The sequence below is a fragment of the Capra hircus genome, chromosome 17 (genome assembly GCF_001704415.2).
Source record: "Capra hircus breed San Clemente chromosome 17, ASM170441v1, whole genome shotgun sequence".
NCBI classification, from domain to species: domain Eukaryota; kingdom Metazoa; phylum Chordata; class Mammalia; order Artiodactyla; family Bovidae; genus Capra; species Capra hircus.
The window spans coordinates 7068297-7085676 of NC_030824.1; the positions used below are offsets into that span (position 1 = coordinate 7068297).

At 42.4% G+C, this 17380-nt stretch overlaps 1 protein-coding gene across 1 annotated transcript in view; it reads right to left on the minus strand.

Annotated features, from left to right (window-relative positions):
- The window catches only part of SVOP (SV2 related protein), a 68138-nt gene extending 59130 nt beyond the window's left edge, over window positions 1-9008 (minus strand). The window contains exon 1 of the mRNA XM_005691591.3: window positions 8712-9008. Coding sequence (XP_005691648.1) covers window positions 8712-8746 — 35 coding nt within the window. The 5' untranslated portion in view covers window positions 8747-9008. The remainder of the gene's footprint in view (window positions 1-8711) is intronic.

Consider the following 17380-nt stretch of genomic DNA (forward strand, 5'->3'; position numbering starts at 1 on the left):
ACCTTGAGAGGGAAACAAATAGGGTGCCAAGATAAAGAACAACTGGAGGGAAGAGTAGTCAGGATAGACTTGCCTGAGGTCTGGGGACCAGGAGAATCCCACGGAGATGGGGGAGGACACAGACCCAGGGAGTAGGACCAAGGAGTAGAGGTGGGAGAGACAGGCTGAATTATACAGAGACCACAGGGTTTCCATGTTTTCCTGAGATCAGTGGGATGCCCCTGAAAGGTTTACAAGTAGAGTGAGACGGGGGAAGGTGACCAGAGTTGATTTTGAGATCATTCAGGCATATTTTGCTATAAGAGGATGAACAGATTGTGGGCAGTTTTAAAACACTGGAGAAGGAATGGAAACCCACTCCAGTATTCTTGCCTGGAAAATCCCACTGAGTCAAACTTACATTTATTTATTTTTTGACTATGTGGTACGTGGGCTCTTAGTTCCCCAACCAGGGATCGAACCTGAGACCCTGCATTGGATGGGCAGTCTTAACCACTGGACCGCCAGGGAAGTCCCTAAAATATTGGTTTTATTATCATTTAGGTGTGGCAAACAGATCAGGAGATGACTGCCAACTGAAGACTTCAGACTCTGTTATACTCACAGATTCCAAGAAGAGGGGGCATGCCACATTTTGGGGGCAGAGGGTAGCCAAATGGGGAAACACTGGGATCAGTAAGGAGGCAAGTGAAAGTGAAAGCCGCTCGGTCGTGTCCAACTCTTTGTGACCCCATGGACTCTACAGTCCATGGAATTCTCCAGGCCAGAATACTGGAGTGGGTAGCCGTTCCCTCCTCCAGCGGATCTTCCTAACCCGGGGATCAAACCCAGGTCTCCCACATTACAGGTGGATTCTTTACCAGCTGAGCCACCAGGGAAGCCCAAGAATACTGGAGCGGGTAGGTTATCCCTTCTCCAGCGGATCTTCCCGACCCAGGAATCGAACTGGGGAGGCAAGGGTGAGGATAAAATCTGGGGCAGAGTCTTTGCTGTGGTTTCCACAGGAAGGAGCAGGTGAGGCAGGGCAAGCAGGTTGAGGATCAGCTAGTTTAAGTCATTTCTCCAGGCTCTGAGCATAGGGACTGTCTCCAGTTGTCTGGTATTTGGCCCTGGTGCGGTTAGTGCAGGTGCATCAGTAGCTTTGGATTGGTTGGTTTGCACACGGAAGGTCCACTGGCAGGCGACTTATTTACTAGTTAACCCTGGGAGGGGAGAGCCCTCCAGAATCTGCTAGGCCCCAAAAGGTAAAAACATCAGAATTCAGAAAATAAAAAGCATGATTAATGCACAAAGATTAACACAGGACAGACATGCAGTGAGGGCATTCTATGTGTCAGACCACATTCTGGCCCTCGGGGAGTTTTCAGTCTTTTACCAAAAGTATCCTGAAGCTGCAGGAAGGGGCACAAGCCACAGTCCCTACATGACTAATGTGAGAAAAGTGAGGTGTAAAGAGAGGTCTGAAGATGCTCTGTAAATGGAGAGACTGAAAAATGTATTGTCTAAACTAAAACGCTTCAGAGAAGTGGTTCTCAATGGGGTGACATTGGCAATGTCTGGAGACAGTTTCGATTGTCACAACTTGGAGGGGGAGTGACTATGATGAAACAAGGCTATGTCTGATCTTTCCATGGGGACTCAGTGCTTTAGCTGCTAAAACTTAGTAATGGTGGCCCCTGCTGTCAAGGAGAATGATTAAGCTGATGAACAGATTTTTCTGATTTTTTTCAATGCATAAAGTCTTTACTTAATCCTGTGGCTTGATCTACCCTAAAATCCAGTATCGGATGGAATCTAGGCAATGTCCCATGAACTTGGGATCCATCAGACCCCTGGTGTGTGAAGTTTTCATACAACTAAGTGAAGACAGACACTGAACAATAAATAAGCAAATTATATGGTATGTTGGAAGGTAATGTGCAATTTAAATAAAAGGAAAAGCAGGGATTTCCCTGACAGTCCAGTGCTTAGGACTATGCCTTTCAATGCAGGGGGTGCAGCTTTGACCCGTGGTCAGGGAGCAAAGATCCCACATTGCCTCACGGTCAAAAACACAAAACATAAAACAGACCCAATACTGTTAACAAATTCAGTAAAGACTTTAAAAATGGTCCATATTTAAAAAAAAAATCTTAAAGAGGAAAAGCTGAACATGGTATTGGAGGATGGGGGAAGAGGGCTATGATTTTTTTCAACTACAATAAAATACACAGAAGATATCATTTGTCATTTTAAGTGTTTTTAAAGAGTACAGTTCAGTGGGCATTAAGTATATTCACAATATTGCACAATCATTACCACTGTTCATCCACAGAACTCTTTTCATCTTGTAAAAACGGACAGTGTACCCACTACACAGATCCCCCTCCTCCCCTTCCCCAGCCTCTGGCAACTACCATTCTACTTTATGTCTCTATGAACTTGATTGCTTTAGAAACCTCACAGAGTGGAGGTTATGCTTATTTCACTTAGCATAATGTCTTCAAGGTTTATCTGTGTTGTAGCATGTTTCAGGATTCCCTTCCTTTTTGAAGGCTACATAATATTCCATCATATGGAAAGACCACATTTGTGTATCTACTCATCATGAAGGGACCCTTAGGTGGCTTTCATCTTTTGGCTATTGCGAATAATGCTGCTATGAACATGGCTGTACAAACATCTCTTCCGTATTCTGCTTTCAACTCTTTTGCGGGTATATACCCAGAAGTGAAATTGCTGGGTCCTATGGTAATTCTTAATTTTTTGAGGAGCCTCCATCCTGTTTTCTTTGGAGACTGCCCCATTTTTCATTCTCACCGATAGTCAGTGTGTAAGAATTCCATTTTCTCCATATCCTCACCAAGACTTGTTGTTTTTATTTATTTTTGATAGTAGCCATCCAAGAAGCCCGGTGTGCTGCAGTTTGTGGGGTTGCAAAGAGTCAGACACAACTGAGCAACTGAACAACAACAAAAATCCTAATGGCAGTAAGAGAGGGCTACAGATTTTAAGGAGGTGTTGAGGGTAGGCTTGGGTGAGATGGTGGCATTTGAGATCTGAGTAAAGCAGATACCTAGGAGAAGAGCTTTCTAGGTAGAGAGAACAGTGGGTGCTCGAGCAGGAACCTACCTGGTGTATTTAAGGAACAACAAGGAGACCATGGGCTTCCCTGGTAGCTCAGATAGTAAAGAATCTGTCTGCAATTTAGGAGACCAGGGTTCCAACCCTGGGTCGAGAAGATCCCCTGGAGAAGAGAATGGCAACCCACTCCAGTATTCTTGCCTGGATAATTCCATGGACAGAGGAGCCTGGCGGGCTACATTCTATGGGGTTGCAAAGAGTCAGACACAACTGAGCAACTAACACACACACACACACACACACACACACACACACACGCACGCACACGGGAGCCAGAATGGCTGCATGAGGGGGTGAAAGAGTAGAGAAGACAAGGTGAAATGGGAGCCCTAGGAGGGTTTTGGAACTGAAGATGCTTGTGAGTTGACGTCTAAAGAATCCCTCCAGGGACTTTCCCTGGTGGTCCAGTGGCTAAGACGTCACGCTCCCAAGGCAGGGGGCCCCCGAGTTCAATCCCTGGTCGGGGAACTAGATCCCATATGCTGCAACTAAAGATCCTGCATGCCACAACTAAGACCCAGCACAGCCAAATAAATAAATAATATATTTTTTAAAAGAATACGTTTGGTTACTGTGTTGAGAATGTGCTGTAGGGAGACAAGGGCAGGATCGGGAAGACCAGCAAGATAACCCCTGGAATCTACCCAGGTTCAGAGATGACGGGGACTTGAACCAAGGAGTAGCAGTAGAGTTGGAGAGAAGTGATAGGAGTTTAGATGGAGTTTAAAGGCAGGACCAAGAGAATTTCCTGATGGGTTGGAGTGAAATCTGAGGGAAGGAGGAGTCAAAACGGACTCCAAATGGGGAGGATGGAGTCACCATCAACTGGAAGAGGCTGAAAGAGGAGCAGAGTGCAGGAAAGATCAGACTTCACGTTTGGACGGGTGCCTCTGTTAGCTTTCATCAGGACATCTTAGGATTCTGAAAAGGAGACCGTGGCTTCCAGGTGCTTTGCTATTTGAACACGCTGGAGGTTGAGGGGAAGATGTCCAGAGTGAAAGAAGACAAATAACACTAGTACCAACTGGTTGAGCCCTTATGTGGAGCCAGGCACTGTGCTGGGACTTCCCAGTGGTGTGACCTGCCTGATCCTCACAACGGCCCTGCCATGCAGATATCACTATTATCCCAGCGTTATAGATGAACACCTAACCATGGGGAGATGAAGTCACTAGGCCAGGGTTACCCAGATGGTAAGTGGCAGAGCCAGGGTTTGAACCCAGATCTGCCTGACTCAGAGCCTGCACTTTTACCCCAGGAGGCCCCAGGAGGAGTCAGAAGATTCACTGAGCTGATGGACTTAAGCTCCATCTTTATTTTTTTAATATTTATGTTATTTATTGAGCTGTTCCAGGTCTTCGTTGCAGCACGCGGCATCTTTACTTGCAGCATGCAAACTCCTAGTTGTGGCATGTGGGATCTAGTTCCCTGACCAGGGATCAAACCCAGACCCCCTGGACTGGGAGTTGGAGTTCTTATCCACTGGCCCACCAGGGAAGTCCCTAAGCTCAATCTTGAAAGACAGCGTTAGTAAGAAAGGAGTGAGTGGATCAAGCAAACACAAGGTAAATGTCCAATTTCTTGTCCTTACTACAGGGTCCTGTGTGGCCTGGTCCCTGCCATCCTCTGCAGCCTTCCCTCCACTCACTTGCTCATGAAGCTCCACTGGCCTGATTTTGAGCTCTTCCCCTCACACAGTTCCTACTATTGGAAAGCTCCCTCCTATCTGTTCTCCTGGCTGATCTCTACACATGTCTAGGGGTTCAGCGCCAATGTCACTTCCTCCAAGAAGCCTTCTCTGATCTGCCTCTCTGCCATCTAGAACTAGACTTGTCTCCCCTTCTCCATGTGTGGAGAAAAGGGAACCCTCCTGTGCTGTTGGCAGGAATATAAATTGGTGCAGCCACTATGGAGAACAGTATGGAGTTTCCTTAGAAAACTAAAAATAGAGTTACCATATGATCCAGCAATCCCACTCTTGGGCATATATTCAGAGAAAACTATAATTTAAAAAGATACACGCGCCCCAGTGTTCATTGCAGCACGATTTATAACAGCCAAGAAGACATGGAAACAATTTAACTGTCTGTCCATCGACAGATGAATGGATAAAGGAGATGTGGGGGATACACACAGAACAGAATACTACTCAGGCATTAAAAAAGAAGGAAATAATGCTATTTGCATTTGCAGCAAGGTGGATTATCATACTAACTGAAGTAAGTAGCCCTTAAGACAATTCTCATAATTATTGTGAAACTGTGTCTTCAATATTCGCTTCTCCCATGGGACCAGTGCTGTGCAATAGAACCTTCTGCAGTTCCAAAAGTGCTCCGGGCCCAGGCTGTCACAATGGGACTAAAGCAGCCTTGAGCCACAAGCAGCTACTGGGCACTCGAAATGCAACCAATGCAATGAAGGAACTGACTTTGTAAACAGGACCTATTTTACCTATAAATCATACTTTATAATGTGAATGCACGTGTCACTTCAGTCGTGTCCGACTCTTCGCGCCTCTATGGACTGTAGCCCTCCAGGCTCCTCTGTCCATGGGATTCTCTAGGCAAGAATACTGGAGGGGGTTGCCATGCCCTTCTCCAGGCGATCTTTCTGACCCAGGGATTGAACCCTTGTCTCTTGTGTCTCCTGCACTGGCGGGCTGGGTTCTTTACTATTAGCACCACCTGGGAAGCCCACTGTGTATTACACATGGACATTATTTCATATACCAACTACATAATTTAAGTTTAAATAGCCACATGTATTGGACACTGTATTGGACACTGAAGCTCTAGCTGTGAGCCCCTTGAGGGCAAAGACCATGTATCTTATTTGGTCATAGAATTCCCCGATGTAGGATGATGCTCAGGAAAACTGTTGAGTGAATGAGTGAATCAATGAATGGATGAGCCAATCCGTCAATGTAGTCTGCATAATCTGTTTTCAGGAAACTCATCCCAGAAAGGAGAGACCCAGGAAAATTTGACTTGCACAAGATCTCACAAAAAGGCAGAACTAGATACAAAATCCAGCCTTCTGAATCTCCTGCACATAGTGCTGTGCACAGTTAGAGGTTGTCTGTGGTCTCACACAAGCCATCGCGGAGCGGTTCATGAAGGCACCTCCAAGTCCTGGGAAGGACTGTTTCTTAGACATCCTCACCCCTTCCTCCTCCCCTGACCCTGTAAACAACTTAGTGGCTTGTAATCTATTAACACTTGGCTTCCCACAAGACTGAGCCTGTTCCAAGGTCCACTCTTGCCAATCCTCTACAAGGCACTCTGATTTTTAAAAAACCCATATTTTTCTCAGGCCATCTGTTGCCGGCAGTCTGTGAATAATATACACAGGGTGTGGTTTAAAAAACACCTATGTCGTGATGTGAAATCCACTCAGATTTACACAGCTGTTCCTTTTACTTTTTTTTTTTTTAAAAATAAACGAATGTTAACATGTTTCAGGGCTAATTTTGACCTCGTTCAAATGTAATTTGGGGGTTGCAGATTACATTCTGGGGGACTCCAGAAGAAAGAGCCTACAGATTTTGTTTTTACAAACTTTTTTTCAGATATCATCATAATCATAATTTTATAAATTATTTTTCAGATGTTCATATGTATTGATGTCTCTGTCTGCCAGGCATTTGGCACAATGACCTCATATGATCTTCCCAATAAGCCTTTGAATCAAGTACTATTATGATTCCCATTTTATGGCTAAGGAAATTGAGTTTCAGAAAGGTTAAGTCACTTGCACAAAGTCACACAGCCAGGAAGTGGCACAGTAGGGATTTGAAGCCTAGTCTGTTTTATTCGAGAGCCAGTGCTCTTAGCTAGCACACAATGTGGCCTTTCTAATAGATATTACATGTGTGTAAAAATCAGGAAAATAATCAAGAAACTTAACACTGGGGCTTGGGAAGAGAGAGACTTATTCTTGTGCTTCTTTTTGGACTTTATTCTATACATATACTATTATTAGTATAAAAACTAAATTAATTTAAGCTTAAGTAAAATCCTCTTATTAGGTTTGATTTTTCTCTAATGAAGGAAGGGCTTGTCACTCTATTAGTAGATTAAATATACATGAATCTTTGAGTAATTTGCAAAGTTCACATGCCCTGACAGCATTTGAAAATTTAGTAAAACTGCAGTTCCAACATGTATCCTTATCCTGAATTCCAAATTTCATATTTTAGTTTCTGGATTATTTTTTTATTTTGAGGTAATAGGTTGGTTTTTAAACATATTTATTTTCAATGAAAATAAATGTTTTCCTTGAGAGATCTGCACTCAGGTACATACATTTTCATGGATTCATAGATCAACTTTGGATAGTATACCTGGGCATCTTTCAGCATTTGTGAAATAATGCCGTGTTACATAAGACAGGCCATTGCAGATCAATTAATAAAAGCTTAAGAGTAAACATTTCATTAATTAAAATTTTTAATGCAAATTAATTTTACACTGAATGAGAAGTAGAAATCTCAATACCCTTCAGTACTCAGAGCCTCAGAGAGCTGTAGCAGTCACACTAAAAGTCACTTGGGAGAATTCCTCAGTGGTTTAGAGAGAGAGAGAGAGGAAAAAAAAAAAAAAACATTTAAGTCAAGAAAATATACATACTAACAATAATGTATCCTTTCCAACAATTCCAAAGGAGTGTCTGCTTTTACCATCCAAGTGACCAGTGCTTCTAAAAATTAAAACAAAAATCCCATTTCTTTTTGTTGCTCCATCTCATACTCTTGGAATTTGCTTAACAAATCACCATCAGCTTGAGGTTGGAGAATTTTGAATGCCCCTTTACAAGCCCTTTCCATTGCTTGACCGTATTTCCCCAAGATTTTCAGAGCAAATTTGGTATCCTTGAAAAATTCAAAAAAAAAAAAAAAAGAAAGAAAAATTCCAGTCCTCTAAGCAGTGTATTCCTGAGTTCCCAAGGATAGCCCCTGACAGTGAGCCTCACTTAGCTAGCTGTTACAAAAACCTTTCATTCAGAAGAAGGCAAGAGGTTTCACCAAAGATACACAGCCCTCTCATTCACACACTTCATAAACAACGGGGACTTCGCCGAAGCCTCCTCTCTAGGAAGGAATCCCAGCTTTTCAGAAAACAGTATGCAACATCAGTTTCCCTTCTAAAAGACCTTGCAGGAAAATTCGGAATTTCACAGCATAGGAGAAGGGCTGGAAAGGACCCATGTCATTGCACGGACTCATAAATTCACTCCACATTTCCAAACAGCAGCTAACGCTTTCTTAAAACACAGACCCTCCCAATCCCTTTAGGAGGAAGAGCAATTCCAAGGGAAAATATTACACGTTTAGGTCCCCGTTAAGATTCTGACGGATCTGAGGGGAAAAAAAAAAAAAAAAAACCGGACTGAGTCAGAGATAACAGAGGCTGAGCCGGTGGGGTTGGGAAAATGGCTTGTCTCCTCCAGGCCTGAGTCTCTCCCCCTGAAACCGTTCCCTTTAAATTCGGGAAGGCATGCCGAGATGCTCTCCTGCAGGTTTTCTTTCTTTCTTTTTTTCTTTTTAAAGAAAAGCCTGTCTGCCTCTGACTCGCCCTTAAGATACTCACGGCAGCTGCCTGAGCTGGAATAAGTCCTCCTCCATGTCCGCGCTGCGCCAGGACGAGCCCTGTTCATGGCCCTTACATGGTGGTGGTGGATGACGAGCGCGCGCTCGGGGGCTTCAGCGTTAGGATGCCGGACCCGCGCGGCTGCCTCCCTCGGTGGCAGCTGTTCAGGGGAGGGAGCCGCCAGGGACCAGCCCACGAGACAAAGCCGCCGCCGCCAGGAGACCGCGGCGAGAGTGGGCGGAGAGGAGGCGGCGGAGGGCAGAGCGAGGTGCGCGCGGAGGGGGGCGGGGAGAGCCCTTCTGGTTCGCGAAATTTACAGGCTCTCCGGGGCTGCTGGTGATGCTCTGGGGTGCCGACAGGGCGCCCGCCAGCCTGTGAAATGGCCGTCTGGGTACCAATGAGGGCTCTTCGGTTGACGATGCCTCTCTGAAGGTTTGTGTATATGGATTCATTTAAGGTTGCCTTCAATGTTCTTGAAAACCAGGCGGCTGTCACAAACGCAAAGAATGAAAAACAAAATTTCCATGCGTTGAAGCATTGTTTATTGAGCACCTACTGTCCGCCAGGGCTTTCCTGGTGGCTCAAGGGTAAAGAATCCGCCCGCCAAAGCAGGGTTTGTTCCCTGGAAGGGGAAGATCCCCCGGAGTAAGGAAATGGCAGCCCACTCCTGCGTTCTTGCCTGGGAAATCCCATGGACAGAGGAGCCTGGCGGGCTGCAGTCCTTGGGGTCGCAAAGAGTCAAGACGCGACTTAGCGACTAACAACTGTATGCTGGGCAAGGTGATAGTCACTGGGTAACTGATAAGAGAATAAGTTAGACATAACATTGTCATTACGGAGATGAGATCTTATGAAATGAATCAAAAAAAAAAAATTGAGTAAGCTGTGTAGGAGAAAGCCAAAGATCACTCATTTATTTAACAATCGTTTACGAGTGATCTCTGCAGTTCTGGGGAATCAAAGATGAATAAAACCCAATTCCTGCCTTCAAATTCCTCTTTGTCTTGTTCAGTGGCACACCTCTCTCTTCCACTAGAATGTCCGCCCCCGCTCTGCCTCTAGAAGGTAAGCTTCCTAAAGGTTTCTGATGTACCCCCAAGGGCCTAGAATAATAAAACTTTATTTATGGACACTGAAATTGAAATTTAATATTCCTCACTACACTCAACCCCAGGGCTTTGCTGTTGTGAGCACTCAATAAATGCTTGTTAAACTGAAAACACACATCTTTCAAGTGAGGAGATTCAGTATCTTTCTTAAGCCATGGAGAGTTGGGATAATAATTTATATCAGAGCTGGCAAGTTGGAGGGTTATTGGTTAACTCACCCTGGTTTGCTCAGGACTTGAGTTATAGTACTGAAAGCTCAGTGTCCTGGAAAGTGCTGGGTCTGAAGCAAACGTTGACAGTTGGTTCCTCTACAACTGCAAGCCAGAGAAGGGTTTTCATGCCTAAAGGGTTTTGAGTACCCTTAGGTGCAAGATTTCAAACTATAAAACTCTTTACATAAAACTATAAGGCTCACAGGAGTAGGTCTTCATGACCTTCAATTAGGCAATGGTTTTATAGACACGACCTCGAAAAGCACAAGAGACAAAGAAAAAAAAAACATATGCTGGACTATATCAAAGTTAAAATCTTTTATGCTGCAAATACTACTATCAAGAAAGTGAAAAGACAATCAATAGAATAAGAAAAAATATTTGAAAACCGTATAACTAACAAGAGACTAACTCAAAATATGTAAAGAGCTCTTGGAACTTAGTAATAAAAGACAAATAACTCAATTTAAAATGGGCAAAAGATATGAATAGACATTTCTTCAAAGAAGACATGTAAATAGCCAATATGCACTTGAAAAGAAAAAGTGTAACAATGCTGCAATCAAGATACAAAATGTTTCCATCATCCCCAATTTTCCTCTCTGGCTGCTCAGACAACCACTAATCTGCTTTTATTACTATAAATTAATTTGTGTTTTCTAGAATTTATGTAAACAGAATCATAAAGTACATATTCTTTTCTGTCTGACTTCTTCATTCAGCGTGGCTTTGAGATTCATAAATGTTACCATTTTTTAATAGGGCATTCTTTTTTATCACAGAGTAATATTCTATTGTATGATATGCTACATTTTACTTATTTGCTGTTGCTAAGTCTCTTCAGTCGTGTCTGACTCTGTGCGACCCCATAGACAGCAGCCCACCAGGCTGCCCTGTCCCTGGGATTCTCCAGGCAAGAACACTGGAGTGGGTTGCCATTTCCTTCTCCAATGCATGAAAGTGAAATGTGAAAGTGAAGTCGCTCAGTCATGTCTGACTCTTTACGACCCCATGGACTGCAGCCTACCAGGCTCCTCCGTCCACGGGATTTTCCAGGCAAGAGTACTGGAGTGGGGTGCCACTGCCTGCTACTTCTACCCATTTCCCTTGTTTTCTACAGAACAGGTCTAATTGTAAAACAGTATTATACTTAAGAGACCCTCCAACTGGCCGCCGATGCCATCCTCCAATGGATACTGTGGCCGTGCAGTATCACATAGGAAGACCAGGTATGTCTTCTTTAAGCCTGGGGGATCAAATCTACCCCAGTTTTTCAGGATACAGTTCAAGGGAGTGAGGCTGGAATTGTTAGCTCCCATCTTGTCCTGAAGAAATCAGACAAGCCCCCAAGATGAAAGGTTGTTGCCGAACCATGCAAAGACACCAGGATTCTTGGCCTCCAGAGGAGAAGAATTCAGTCCGGGGCCAGAGATGAGGCTTGATCACTCAGAGCTTTTGTGTAATAAAGTTCTATTAAAGTATAAAGGAGATAGAGAAAGGCATCAGATAGGGGGCAGAAATGACCATTTAAAGTTTTCCAAATTTGGAGCTCTTATGAATACAGTAACTGTGAACATTCATATACAAGTCTTTCTATAGATTTACATTTTCATTTCTTTTGGGTAAATAAATATTGAAGAGTGAAATGGTTGGGTCACTGTGGTAAGGTCATGTTTATCTTCATAGCAAACTGCTAGCTTTCCAAAGCATTTATTGTTGTTGTTTAGTCACTAAGTTGGTTCCGACTCTTTGCGACCCCAGGGACTGTAGCCCCCCAGGCTCCTCTGTCCATGGGATTTCCCAGGCAGGAACGCTGGAGTAGGTTGCCATTTCCTTCTCCAGGGGATCTTCCTAACCCAGGGATGGAACCCACATTTCTTACATTTCCTTCTTTGCAGGTGGGTTCTTTACCGCTAGCGCCACCTGGGAAGCATACGTATCATTTTACATCCCCATCAGTGATGTATGAGAGAGTTCCAGTTGCTTCAAATCCTTACCAGCAAACCGTATTGACCATTTCTTTAACTGTCATCATTCTAATATAGTGTCTTGTGGTGTTAATTTTTGTTTTCCTCCTGACAAATTATGTTGACCATATTTTCATGTACCTATCGGCTATTTATATACCTTTTTTTGGTGTGCAATGTCTGTCCAAATATTTTGACAGTTTGGGGAAAATTGTGTGTCTTCTTACTGAATTGTAAGATGTCTTTACACATTATGGATGCAGGTCATTGTTAGATGTGTGCACCCTTAAAATTTTCTGAAATTTGTGTCATACCTTTTCATTTTCTTAACAGTATCTTTCAAAGAAAATGTTTAAACTTAAATAAGATTGAGGTTATCAGATATTTTTTCTTTTCTAATTTGGGCTTTTGTGACCTAAGAAATCTTTGGGGTTTATATATATATTTGGCTGTGCTGGGTCTTAGTTGTGGCAAAGAAATCTTTGTTTACCTGAAGGCTGCAAAGATTTTTCTCCTACAAGAAAACCTCCTTAGAGAGTTTTATAGTTTGAGCTTTTAGCTTTTAGTTTTATAGTTTTAGCTTTTAGCTTTTATGCTAAAACTATAAAATTTCCAGTAAGTCTAAGTGTTTCATTACATTCTTTCACAATAATATGCGCTCCATATTTTAGGCATCCTTCCTTTTCTCCTGATCTCTGTGGGTTATTTGGCCATGGAGGAATAGCATATCTTCCAAAAATGTATGAATGGGAAGACTGGAGACAGGGCTTGCGTTCTGTGATAGCATCTGTGACCTTAGACAGGCCTGGGCACCTGTATGTGGCTCAGTGTTCTCATCTGTAAGAGTGGCACTGATCAGACCTTAGCCTGCCTGCTGCCCAAGAATGCAGTGAGGCTGGGAGGAGATGCTACAGGTGCCAGCACTTAGAGCTGGTCCAGCTTCAGAGAAAACGTGGGGTGCTATAGCTCTTACCATTTTCTGATAATCTCGATTTCTCTATCTCAGCATTTTACCTAAGATAGAGTGTACTACACTTCATTCTGAGCGTAAGGAAGATGATTTTAGTTGATACATGGGATAAACAGTTATCCTACTTAAAATAAATACAGCTACTTATTTTTATATATATTAGAAAAATATATTTTGTCCAAATATGAAAACAAAAACAAAAGAAATTTAAAAATATTTATGTAGTAAAAATAAACATTAAAAATAAATAAATAAATAAAATATTTATGTGATATAGGCACCCCAGGTGAAAAAACAAGCTAATTAAATTAAATAGTAAAGGTGATGTCTGAATATGACCAAAAAAATTAAAGATGTTATCCAAACAACAGCAGTTTGTCAAAATGCAGACACGTGAGTATCACACTGATACCTTCTAATACATTTGGCTGAGATGGAGCCAAGAATATGCACCTTTTTTTGTTGTTGTTATTTTCATTCATTTTATTTTTTAGATTCCACATATAAGTGAAAAATATACAGTATTTGTCTTCCTCTGTCTGGCTTATTTCATTATGTGTAATATCCTTCAGGCCCATCCACATTGTTGTAAATGGCAGATTTTTGTTCTTTTTTATGGCTGAGTAATATTCCACAGCTTTATCCATTCATCTGTTGATGGACACTTAGGTTGCTTCCATTTCTTGGCTATTGTGAGTAAATGAATAATGCTGCTATGAACACTGGGGTGCATACATCTTTTCAAATTAGTGTTTTTGCTTTCTCAGAATATATACCCAGGAGTGGAATTGCTGGATCACATGGCAACTCCAATTTTCATTTTTTAAGCAAGCCCTGAACTGTTTTCCATAGTGACCACACCTATTTACATTCCCTACAAAAGTGTATGAGCAGGGACCTGTACTTTTAACCAGGAAGTCAGGGGATTTTTGAGCTAGGTGGTATAAGGCCCACATTTTAAAGAACACTGTTTCCAGTGTCTTAGTTATCCATAGCTGCATAACAAATTATCCCGAAACTTAGGACCTTTGAAAAATATTAACAGTTATTATCTCACACAATTTCTGTGGATTGGGAATCCAAGAGCCAGTTATCTGGGTGGTTGTAACTCAAGGTTGCTCATGAGGCTTCAGTCAGATATCAGCCAGGGTTGTGGTCTCATTTGAAGATTTGAATGAGACAGGAAGGCCCATTTTCAAGGTGGTAGACTAACATGGTTGAAAAGTTAGTGATGACTGTTGGCAGGGGCTTCAGTTCTTAACAGGTAGATCTCTCCATAAGAATATCCTCTCCTAAAAGGAAGCCCTCTTGCACTCTTGATGGGAATGTAAATTGATACAACTACTATGGAGAACAGTATGGAGATTCCTTAAAAAACTAGGACTGAAACTATTATATGACCCAACAGACCCATTACTGGGCATAAACCCCAAGAACACCATAACTGAAAAAGACACACATACTCCAGTATTCATTGTAGCACTATTTACGACAGCCAAGACATGGAGTCGACCTAGATGTCCATTGACAGATGAATGGATAAAGAAGTGGTGGTACATGTATGCAATGGAATATTACTCAGCCATAAAAAGGAATGAATTTGAGTCAGTTCCAGTGAGGTGGATGAACCCTGAGCCTGTTATACAGAGTGAAGTAAGTCAGAGAGAGAAAAACAAATATGTATTAGTATAAATATACGGAATCTCGAAAAATGGTACTGATGAACCTGTTTGCAGGGCACAAATAAAGAGGCAGACACAGAGAACACACTTGTGGACACAGTGCGGGAAGGAGAGGAAGGGATGAATCGGGAGAGCAGCGTTGAAACATACATTACCATATGTGACCTAGTTAGCTAACGGGATAGCTGTGTAAAACCGATAGCTAACGCATAACACAGTTTGCATAACAGGGTGCTCTGTGACAACCTAGCGGGGTGGAATGGGGTCGGGGTGGGAGGGAGGTTGAAGAGGGAGGGGACATAGGTATACTTATGGCTGATTTGCCGTGTTGTATGGCAGAAACCAACACAGCACTGTAAAGCAATTATCCTCCCATTGAAAATAAATTATAAAAAATAAGGAAAAAGGCAGATCCTCTCCTGCGCATCTTCACAACCAACATAGTGCGTGGCTTCTTCCATAGCAAGTGGTCCAAGAGACAGCAAAGTGGATACAGGAATGCCATTTATGACCTGACCTTGAAATTTACATACCAACCTTCTCACAGTAAAAAGATAAAATGTAAAAAAAAATTATGTATTTATTTCTGGCCATGCCAGGTCTTCATTGCAGTGTGTGGGCTTTCTCTAGCTGTCGCGATCGGCGGCTACTCTCGGGTTGTGGGGCACCAGCTTCTCTTTGTGGTGGCTTCTCTTGTTGCGGAGCACGGGCTCTAAGACGTGGGCTTCAGTGGTTGTGGTGAATGGGCTTAGTTGCCACTCTGAATGTGGGGCTTCCCTGACCAGGAATCGAACCATGTTCCCTGCACTAGCAGACAGATTCTTAACCTCTGGACCGCCAGGAACGTCCCTCACAATAATTGTTTGGTTACATATGTCCGCTGTATTTAACAGGGGGTGTGTGAATCCAGGATACGTAAGGTCTTTGGGGTCATGTCTTGGACGTTGGCTACTACACTCAGCTTCCCTTCTATGTTGTTCCGCATGTTTGAAACTCTCAGAAAAGACAATTAGAAAAAGACACAGAGTCTCTGCAAGGAAATGAGGCGACTAGTTTAACTGATGGCAGAGGTTAATTCTGCTATCAGTGAACTCTTCTGGGCTTCAGTTTCCTCACCAGCCAATGAACTGACCTCTGATGGGCTCTTCGGTCAAGATCATTCCTGATTAGAAAAATAAATAATGGTGACTCATAACATATTATGATCAGATGTTCTGGAAACCAACGTGCTGTAGTCTTACAGGGCTTCTGTTTGAACAGGAGAAAGTGACTTTGAAACTACTGCCATTCTTTGTTACTGGAAAATGAAACAGGAATCTAGTCACTCTTTGACAACATACACATTCACAGCAGATAGGAGGAGACACGCAAAAAAACATAAACGAGTTCTTAGAAACTTTCATGGGCTTGCTGGTTTTAGAAAGTTAACACATGTGAAATACGAATTGATCAACCACACAAATTAGGTAGCAATTCCCACAATTATTTATTGCAAATTTATTATTTTTATAAAGCATTTACATTGAAGAGCTACCTAGGAAGGCTTAAATGTGGGTTATTGTGAGGATCTGAGAGGTAAGGCGAGCTTAAAAACTGGGTTTTAGGGTCTCTCTGGAGACTGGAGATCCTCCCAGAAAAGGAGGGTTTCAGTTACAAAGGTTGCAACAATTTAGAGCTGCTGCATAGAGATACAATTATATAGTCATCTCTTAAAAGTGTTTCTAGTTATGAAAGAAATTAATGATCATGATAGAAATTCAGATAATAAGAAAAGCATTCAGAAGAAAATAAAACTTACTACTGATCTACCACAAAGAGAGAACCAGAGTTACCATTTGGGGGCTATAGCCTTCCAGCCATTTTTTGACACAGGGACAGTTAAACAAAGATGCCTTCTTACAAATTTGGGCCCATGTTTATCCTATTAAGTGGCCTGCTTTTTTCTTTTTAATTTTTTTTCTTGCTTTTTTAATTTTCATGAGCTTCTAATGAGTTTTTTCTTTTACAGGAAGGAGCATCGATTCTGACGCTGTCTCGCCACCGTAGGGTTTAAGTTGATGCATCCATCTGTCTGTGTCAGGTCTCAGTTGCAGCACAGGAGGTCTTTTGTTGCTGCATTAGGCCTCAGTGGTTCTGGCTCGCGCTGACTTGTTTGCCTCCCAGCATGTGGGATCTTATTTCCCAGACCAGGGACCAAATTCACGTCCCCTGCATTGCAAGGTGGATTCCTAACCACCCCTGTGTTTTAATGATGCTTTTCAAGTTTAAAGTTTTTAAATTGTTTTTGGATTTTTTCTTAGTTTTTGAATGATAATGCACACACATGGCGCAAAATTCCCAAGGACGAAAGGTTGCCCTCAATCCCACAGCTGCCTTATCAGAGGCCAGCAGTGTCTCCAGTTTCTTAATTATCTCTATGTATATAAACATTTATTCTCACACAGTTAAAAGCATTCTCTTCGATTGCCTTGCACCTTACTGTTTCTGCCTTAACAATGAATCTTAGAATCTCCCTTATCAATACACAAGAGCTGCAGTATTATTTTCATAGCATATAGTATTCCACTGTATGGATTACTATAATTTTTCTAGGTATTCAGATTTCTTCTCATTGTTTATTATTCATAACAATGCTGCAATAAACACCTTTATTCTTATGTGTGTGTATGATAAATAGATTACTCTGTAGATCACAGGGTATGCAGATTCGCCATTTTTGTAAATAGTCC